The 9,896-nt window shown below is 33.0% G+C and overlaps 2 protein-coding genes across 3 annotated transcripts; one reads left to right on the top strand and one right to left on the bottom strand.

The window, feature by feature from the left end:
- The first annotated feature begins 287 nt into the window (after window positions 1–287).
- Window positions 288–1,492, top strand: LOC105779780 (zinc finger protein CONSTANS-LIKE 4). Its single transcript, XM_012603704.2, has 2 exons — window positions 288–847; window positions 1,031–1,492. The coding sequence occupies exons 1-2, from the start codon at window positions 362–364 to the stop codon at window positions 1,280–1,282; spliced, it is 738 nt and encodes a 245-aa protein (XP_012459158.1). The 5' UTR covers window positions 288–361; the 3' UTR covers window positions 1,283–1,492.
- Window positions 1,493–2,503: 1,011 nt separating this feature from the next.
- Window positions 2,504–5,403, bottom strand: LOC105779754 (universal stress protein PHOS32). Of its 2 annotated transcripts, none has more exons than XM_012603691.2 (3): window positions 4,551–5,403; window positions 2,838–2,878; window positions 2,504–2,768 (listed from the first exon to the last, which is right to left on the bottom strand). In XM_012603691.2, exons 1-2 carry the CDS (start codon window positions 5,206–5,208, stop codon window positions 2,871–2,873), a joined length of 666 nt encoding a protein of 221 aa, XP_012459145.1. In that variant the 5' UTR covers window positions 5,209–5,403; the 3' UTR covers window positions 2,504–2,768; window positions 2,838–2,870. The 2 variants fall into 2 exon arrangements, with proteins under 2 accessions (XP_012459145.1, XP_012459137.1); XM_012603683.2 differs by having other exon boundaries at window positions 2,504–2,759; window positions 4,551–5,400.
- Between the last annotated feature and the right edge of the window lie 4,493 nt (window positions 5,404–9,896).

Here is a 9,896-nt window from a genome sequence, read left to right as displayed (position 1 = left end):
TTTTCAATTTTTACATATACAATATTGTCATTTACGAATTTTTAAAATATTTTTGCAGAGTACGTGACAAGATATGATTGGTTGCATTTTTTTATTAATGACAGTAAATATCGGTTATCAATTTTTTTATACAATATTTAAAAATATTTATAATAAAAATATAGAGTTAAAAGACAATTATTAAATTACAGTTTAGGTATTAGGTACTTGGATTACGCCTACAAAACTGAAATTACAAAACTATCCTTTACGCGTTTTAAATAGTAAAAAAGTTAAAAGGAGGATTCGATGGTTTTGGATTTCGTACTTTGGTTTCATTTTATATTAACATTTTCACGCAGAAGAGCTTATCTTTTAAAAAATGAAGAAATGTGAACTATGCGGAGGGATAGCTCGAATGCACTGCGAATCGGATCAGGCAAACCTATGTTGGGACTGCGACGTCAAGGTTCATGAAGCTAACTTTCTTGTAGCTAAGCACACCCGAACCCTCCTCTGCCATGTCTGTCAAAACCCAACTCCATGGCTCGCCTCTGGTCAACACCTCAGCCCTGCTGTCTCCGTTTGTGAGTCATGTGTAGCCAACAAAAATACTACTTGCGAAATGACGACGGAGCAGGAGGAGTCATCGGAGGGAGAGTATGAGGATGAAGAAGAAGATTATGACGACGATGATGATGAAGGAGAAGGAGGGGAAGAGGAAGATGATGCTGAAAATCAAGTGGTTCCATGGTCAGAGGTTTCTTCTTCTTTCTCGATGTCAAAGCCGGCGGCTAGTTCAGATTCTTTAAGTAGCAGTGAATGCGGCTTGAAGAGGATGAAAGAAAGTCCTAGTTTTTGTTCTGAGGTATGTTTTTTCAATTATATTTTGCTTTCTTTTTTCTTACCATTTGATAATCCGAATAAAATTTTCTATCATTGGTGAAATTTAGAATCTGGACATTTTCTCTTCTTTCGGTGATGCATTTTCTAAGAAACCAAACAAGGTCTTTTTTTCCTTTTCTGACCATAGGGAAATTGCTTTATGTAGGATGAGATTGGGTGCTCCTCATCTCATGGAGAAGCATCATCATCAATGAGCTCAACAAGATTATTCAAGCTACCAAGATTAGCTGAAGGTAATCATTCGGGTAGAAATCAAGATCATGGTGACTCAGAGTCGGGATCAACGGCTATCATCAGCTCTTTAAGAAGACTGCAAAAACACATGATCACCAATGATGATGATGCATCAAGTATAATCAGTGGGATCTGCAGGTTGAGCCGAGATCAGAGCCGTTAGGTTTCACTTCCCTCTAATTCTCTCATTATATATCCTAACTTGCAGAATACAAAAAAAATTTCGCCTTTTTCTTTTGGAAAATGTTTCAATTTTATGACAGAATAATTTATTTTCCTTCTTTGGTTTGTGGTGCCTATTTCTTCATTGTTGAAATTGATGGAATTTTAATATAATAATTATTTTATAAACATTAGTTAGTTTAATTTTTAATCAATAGTTTGTTTATCTATAAATGTATGGTTGCATGATGTCCAAATGCAAGGTGCAAGGTCCATTGATGTCAACAAAATGCCCAACCAAAAAAAAAGATTGGGTGAAGTATGTATGGGTCCAAAATGGCATTTTATGACTTTTTTCTTAAACAATAGTTGCAATCTTTTTGTATTTTGAATAATTAATTACAAATTTTACAAAAACATTGATAGACTTAGGGTTGGGTTTGATCTCTAATTTTATATATTTTTAAATGTATTATGTTGTAATTTCTTTTATCAAAAGAAAAAAGAAAAAGAGTAAACAACTGGTATTTTAAATTGTGTATGAATGAAAAACAATACAAATATATTTGTATAATGAAAGAAAACATGTTGGTTGTGGCTAATTGTAACATCGGTGGATATAATTTAAAGATTAAAAAATATATACATAGGGACTCAAGTTGCACAACTAGTCTATGTGGATTAACTTCAATCATTACATGTCCTTTTCTTTTATCCATTTAAGGATATAGCAAAGAAATCAACTTTTTTTTTAAATGATTTTGCATGATACTTCCGTTTTCTTAATCCAATTAAATAGTCATTTTTAACAATAATTAAACCACCTTTTTTCTTATTTTTTACATAATTTATTTAATTAAACCCAACAACAGTTGACCTTTACTCTATCTCAAAGCCCACTTGAGCAAATACTTGTATTAGGATAGGTTTGGATGGACAATTGAGTGCGATGCGATGCATTTAACTTACTTTTTTTTGTCTCACGCTACAGTTTATAATCTTGTCGCCATCGTTGTTTTTAAACTAACCGCAGGTAAACCCACCGCCTATCCAAACTCACCCTTAGTTATTAAAAGCTACTAAAATATAATAATTTGCATTTTCATATCATACCAAAAACAATTGCAAAAACCCAAACCATTGAATTTTAAGTGGAAGGTCATGGAATATAATTCATATTTTCTCTGCTCTATGGCATTCAAAGCAAAACACAAACAGCTCATAAAAACTAAAACCAAATGTTGACCATATCTGTTTATCTCATAGTATATCAAATTACAGTAAAAACACAACATCCTTAAAGAGTTGAGTCACATAAAAATGTAATCAAGAAACCTCATTAACCATACAACATCATCATCGTTAAGAGTTTATATAAAGAGCAGATGAAAGGAGAAAAAAAAAACCCTTGGTTCAATTCCATTTTAACCATGAACTACTAGGACATTTTCACGACTTCTCTTTGTTCCGGCTAATTCCTAGCATTGCTACAATAAGTTAGAAACGATAAACGGGTAAAAGAATGACAAATAAAACTTAAGCGTGAAGACACAAACCTGGTACTCTGATAAGATTAAGCTGAAATTACCCTAAGCATCTGCCATGAAAGAAAGCATCAAACACTAATGTCAATTTCAAAGAATTGGGGCAAGTTAATAATTCAGCAGCTCACACAAATTTCATATGTGAAGCAAAATGTCCATGAAAGAAACTCGGGCAAAGCTTTGCTACTTAAACATGCTATTGGATGTTACAACAGGCAATCTCATGTTTCCACCAGGAAACCATACAGAGCGCAGAGATGTTATTCTTTGCATGTCTTCTTATTCCATAGGTTGCAGTGTTTCACAAGCAATAGCCTAACCAAACAAATGAAGGCAGAGAGAAGAAATGTGTATCGATTGATATGTATATGAATATAATAGCTAGGGATATCCTTTTAGCATCAAAAGTTTAACTTTTCTGCCACAATTTACTTCCCAAATCATATTAATCCAAACATTTCAACTACATTCCAACTGAAATAGATGTAACATCCAAAAAAATATGTTGTAAAGCAACATGTATTAAAACAAAAGTATGTTCTGGCAAACACTTAAAAGTCCCTGGATATCGAGGGGGAAGCATGCTTTAACAAAAAAGTCCATGTTACAAAGTACACCAACTCGATTTATCTCCCTATATTTTTCCAAGTAACTATGTTTCCTAATTGCCATAAAAAAAGCTTCCTTTTAAGCTCCAATCAAATCATACAATCCTCAAGCACTAGAAGTGCATGCATCAACTTGCTTCATCTTATGAGGGCAAGCAACTGCTCAGAAATATCTTTCTAATATAATTTGACCATTTCCCATGATAAAAATGTCATTCATTCAAACCTCTAAGAGCAGGATAACTTGCCAGTTTATGTATTAATGAGGTTAAGAGATAGTAGAATTTGCTCTCCACGTGTCTTGATCACATTTAGACAATGGTCTCTAGTCTACTATCAATCTACCAGCAACCTCTATTATAGGTTCCAACATCAAGCACACAACACTACCCTATGTTGTCCTCCTTATCAAAACATCATTTGCACTGCCTACACTGGTCCCCATTTCAACTAGCTTCCAAAATTTAACAACATGCCATCCGGAACAAAGCTCAAAGCAAGGTAAGAGAAACTATTCCTATCAAGTGTTTACACATATTTAGTTACCCTGGAACAATTGCTATCACATTTCTTTACTGTATATGAATTATGCCCACCTACTCTTTATATTCCATGTTAGTGGTAACATATATTATCAGATTATTGCCATGAACACCTCGTACCATTTGATGTTCTTATTAAATCATTAGTTCTGTTGTCCATTAACCACATCCTTATCTATGAACTCGCAATCTGAAACAATATTCAAAGGGATATATAATCCTATCCGCTCAACAATATATAAGCTACATGGACAGCTTCAAACTAATACATTTCTAACAAGCTGGATTAGCTATATGGATCGAGAAGAAAATGCTACAATCATATGAATTAAACATCTAGACACAGCCAGGAAGCCAAATTTCAGTTATTCAAAACTAAAACAAACCAGCTATGTAGGACTGGCAGTATGGATCATTTGATAAGACTTTGCTACTATATCCTATTAATCAGTTCATAGTGTCATACTATAAAAACACATCAGCAATAGATTGTGACCCATCCAAATTAAGCATTGAAATAAATACAAAGATTCCAAACTTCCGACCAAAAAAGAGAAACCCAAAAAAGGATTAACCTTTGCCACCTTCCTCCTCCACCTCAGCCTCCTTAACCGTCACGACGGGCTGGGCATTGCCGACATCTTTATCGTCAGGATACCTAACAACAACAACAGGACAAACACAATGATGAACACAATAATCACTGACACTTCCCAACTTGCCATCACTCCCTCTTTTCTCAGCTCCAAATCCTCTACTCCCCATGATAACAGCACTCAACCCTAACCTCTCCACCTCAAGACACAATCTTTCCCTCATATCATGATCTTTCACTATATGGATCTTAAAAGGAATCCCAGCTTCCTTCAAGGGTTTGGCCAAATCCGCCGCCTTTGACGCCGTGAAGGCATCGAAATCGTCTTCCAGTTTCTGCTGGGAATGTGGCGTTCCTGGGCTTTGTGGGGTGTGGGGGAGAGGGCCCCAATCGGCTCCAAATAGTACGGAGGTTGGAGACACGTGGAGGAGGACGACAGCATCATCGGCTCGGATGTAGTTTTGGACGGCCCAACGGACGGCAAAGGCAGATTCATCGGAGAGGTCAACGGCTACACCGATTTTACGGCGTGCACCGGCGGTGGGAGTAGCGGTGGAGGTGGAATGGTGAGGGGATGATGGGTGGTGGATCTTGATCGTTGGAAGCTGAGGGTGGTCACTGTTATCTAAGGGATTCATTTTCTTGGGGTTTCTTTGTCCTGGGTTTACCTTATAAAAAAAGGGAATGAATTGAAAGGGGTTTGAGTTGACAAGGGTACCAGAGGTTGCTTAAGAAATGGGATTTGATGATGATGGTGATGATTTACAAGTTAAAAGTTTGGACTTCTACGTTTACTTTGACTTTTCCCTTCAATTTCTAAACTTTTCTTCTCTCATTTTTAAATAGAATTAGAGGTGTGAATAGTCCGTTCGGGTTCAACTAAAATTTTAGGTCTATTTGTAAGGAGTTGGTCTGACCTGATTCGACTTAAAAAATAAGGTAAAAATTTTGTTTAAGCTCCAATCTGAATAAAAATGTTAAAATTCGGGTTTGACCTGTTCATATTAATTTTTATATTATTTTAAAATATATATAATATATCAAAAATACTAAAAATATTAAAATAAATATTTTTCAACAAATTAAAAATAAATTTTTAAAAATATGTATACTTAAATAACACTAAAATAGATGTAACTTAACAAGCAAATGCCTCTAAAATAATAATAAATGTCTTTAAAATAATAACAAAATTAACAATAAAATAAGTTTTATACAATATCCAAACAATAACAACAAAATAATAAAATAGTAGAAAAATAGGAAGAAAACAATAAGAATATAATATTTAAAAACTCTTTTTTGTCATTTAGTGAATTCGGGCCGACTCGGGTCAAAAATGCCTTACCCGAGACCCAGCTTGTAACACCCCTTACCCGAGACCGTCATCGGAATCGAGTACGAGATGTCATCCAATTTAACTTACCAATTCGGAGCATAAAAATTTACTTTTAAAATTAAATTCACTGTTCACAACAAAACTGTCCACCTGCATGACTGTCACTAATTTAATTATAACTCGAGTTACGAGACTCAAAATTTAAATCCGTAAATTTTCCCTGAAACTAGACTCATATTCCTACTTACTATAAAATTTTCAGAATTTTTGACTTAGCCAATTAGTACAGTTTATTCATTAAAGTATCCCCTGTTTCACAGCTCGACAGGTCTGACCTCTTGGCACTAAAAATAAATTATCTCATTGCACAGAATTCATATAAGGTTATCGTTTGTTTCTTTTGAAAATAGACTCACTAAGAAATCTATACATATAAATTATGACCCATAATTATTTCTGTACAATTTATAATGATTTTCCAAAGTCAGAACAGGGGACTTTAAAAACCATTCTGACCCTGTCACACTAAAGTTCAAATATCTCAGAATATAAAATTCCTTTGCCTACACCGTTTCTTTCATGTAAAAATAGATTTGATAATATTTAATTCTATATATCATTCACTCTCTAATTCCATTTCTACTATTTATGGTGATTTTTCACATTCACGTCACTGCTGCTGTCAAAGAAACTGCTTCTTTGAATTAGTTACCATTTAAACATACATAACACCAAAACTTAATCTTTACTGACCATTTCAATAGCTAATCTTAGCCATATCATATGAACATACTCAAAATGATTAAGACTCTATACATGCCATAGTTTTAAACATTCTGAAAAGCACATAATACCGAGATGATTATGATAGTGTGATACGAGCTCCGACGATCCCCAATTCGACCAAGTTCAAATCACTATAAAACAAAAGAAAAGAAGAAAGGTGTAAGCTACTAATAGCTTAGTAAGTTACATGTAAACAATAATTACTCATTTAATAATTAACACTTTTAACATATAACTAATCAAAACATTTCCTAGCAAATTTCAATCACTTACACATGCACAATCTTACCAATTCACTTGCATATACATTTTCACACTTAACCTTTATCACTTATGCTCATTCTTTTCAAATGTACCTACATACACACTTCATTTCATACTCACTTTAACTCATTATTAATCCCGTTGAACACTCGGAATATACACAGATACGTAGAGATTTAGCACATAAGTGCAACACTGATATGTAGCCGGTTACCACCGAAATGTAGCCGGTTACCACCGAAATGTAGCCGGTTACCATCAAACGTAGCAAGCTACCACCGATCAATAACACTGAAATGTCCACGGCCTGCTCACACAAGCCGTCAGTGTCCGCAACACATGCTAGATCACCCAGCACCGGGACTCACTGTAACATCTGTAACATCGATCTCTAGTGACATGTCACTTGTATCCATTTCTATTCCTAAGTTCAACCGGGAATTTACACTTAATACTTTATTTTCAACACTTTATCACTTGAATAATTCATGAACAATTTTCCTTCCACATTCAATATTAATTCACATATCAAATATAATTCACAATTTATAAAAATATAACTATTATTTACACGTAACTTACCTCGGATGCAAAACGACTATTTTTGTAATTTAGTCGATAACTTTCTCTTTTCCCCGATCACTTCCACTATTTCTTCTTTCTTGATCTATATTAACACAATTTAATACATTTTATCAACATTTCATTCAAATACAATTCATACACAACATTTTGGCAAATTTACATTTTTCCCCATAACTTTTCAAAAATTCCACTTTTGTCCCAAAGCTCGTAAAAATAAAATTCACTAAATTTTTAAATTTCAAACTTCACTAAATCATATTTCATGCTCATAACAGCCCTCAATTTCACAAAATCACAACTTTATGCACACTTTACCATCTTTCACAATTTAGCCCTTTTTCAACATTTTCATGAAAATTCATCTAGTAAAACTTGTAATTAACACTTCAAACATTCATTATCTAACATCACTAATCAATTTACAATTATATCATGAATGAGTCAATTTTTAAACTTTAATTTCATTTAAATTAAATGGTAGAAACATGAAATTCAAGCTTCAATAAGCATAAAAATACGAAAATAATTAAAAACGGGGCAAGAAATCACTTACAATTGAGCTTAGGAAGATCAAGAACCCTAGCTATGGTGACATGAATTTTTTTTGGCAGCAAACGTCTGATTTTGAAGAAGATGGACACTTATTTTCACTTTATTTTGTCTTTTATTCACTTTTGACAATAATGCCCTTGACCCCTTACTTAGATATTTTTCTAGAATTACCCTTTTGTGTCCATAACACTAATTTATGGTCTAATTGCCACATAAACACTTCCAATTTCATGCAATAATTCAATTAACTCATTTAATCACTAATTAGACACACTTTGCATTTTTCTCGATTTAGTCCTAAAAATTCAATTAGGCACTAAATCATTAAAATTTTCTATCCATATTTTCACACAATATTTCAATCAATCAGTAACTAATAAAAATTTATAAAATAAAACTATTTTACTTCGGATTTGTGGTTACGAAACCACTATTCTGATTAGGCCCTATTTCGGGCTATCACACAGCTCGTTTTTTAAACAAGCCTTATTTTTTTGTCCAGGCCTATTTTTCGGGCCTATATTTTTGCCCAAACCTTCCCACATTTTGGGCGGCCTTTGGGCCGGACCGGGTGGCCTGACCCATGAATAGGTCTAAATAGAATTAATTAGTTGGAAATATAAATGCTTTTATAAAGCTAAATTATATTCTTTCCTACTTATCACTATGCTAGTATCACGGGCTAAGTTGTAAATTTCATGACTATTGCACAAAATGCATTTCATGGAGATTTATTGATTAGATGGGATCATTTGTTCCATAAAAGCTAGTCCGATTCGAAGAATAAGTGATGAAGTTTGTCTACTTGAAGTTTTGGTGGTCCAGTGAGACAATTATGTGAAATTAGGCTACACTTATCACACATTGTTTTTTTAAGCTATTTTGTTCTTTTGAGCATTCTCTTGGCTTGAGTTGTTTCCACTAAATAAATTGGTGTCTTGGAGTAATTCTGAGAGAATAATCACTTTGTGGGAGTTAAGCTGACTTAGACATATTTGAAGCGAAAAAATCATTTCAAATCGTATGGATTACGAGACTAAAGATCTAGTCCTGTGACACTAAATTATATCACAAGCTATGGGATTCTCTTTGGGTCCTAAAATTTTCATAAACTTTTGATTTTATTCACCATTTAACTTTCAAATTATATTTATTTTTTACATTGCTATTTAATTTCTTTTTATCTCATATTCATATCTAAAGATTATTTTCGTTATGCATTTTTATCTAAACTCGAATGATATTAAATAAAAGAATTGAGATCCAATAGAATTTCAACACATATACAATATCCTTCATGTCATAATAATTTGACGGAATATAAATTTAAATATCAATTAAGTAAAAAATACCAACAAAATAAAAATTAACCCATTTTATAATTTGAATATTATATTATATTATATTTTAATAATAATAAAATTCTATTAATTTATTGAAAAGTGATAAAAGAAAAGAAAAGAAAAGAAGTAGGTATTAGGATGATGGGATTGAGTGGACTTGATTTTAGTTAAAAGAGTCTTCAACTAATAATTATTCATATAATCCTTCCCGCCTTAAAATGAAAAAGTAGAAGGAAATAAATAATGTGAGTGCAACGCCCTACCCTGGGAGTTCAAACCAACATCAATCTGATGCACGTTGATTTTATTAAATTTAAAAGTAAACTATCAAAGTTTAATTTTGTTTTTTTTAAGGTTACATTTTAGTTATTTATATTTAAAATGTTACGTCTTAGTCATTTACGTTAACATGTTGTAACATTTTAGTCACCGAGTCGTTAATTATTGTTAACAGTGT

Source organism: Gossypium raimondii, chromosome 1, assembly GCF_025698545.1.
Source record: "Gossypium raimondii isolate GPD5lz chromosome 1, ASM2569854v1, whole genome shotgun sequence".
Classification (NCBI taxonomy): domain Eukaryota; kingdom Viridiplantae; phylum Streptophyta; class Magnoliopsida; order Malvales; family Malvaceae; genus Gossypium; species Gossypium raimondii.
Note: the sequence above shows the minus strand (reverse complement) of the source record. Positions and strands in the feature narration are given on the sequence as shown.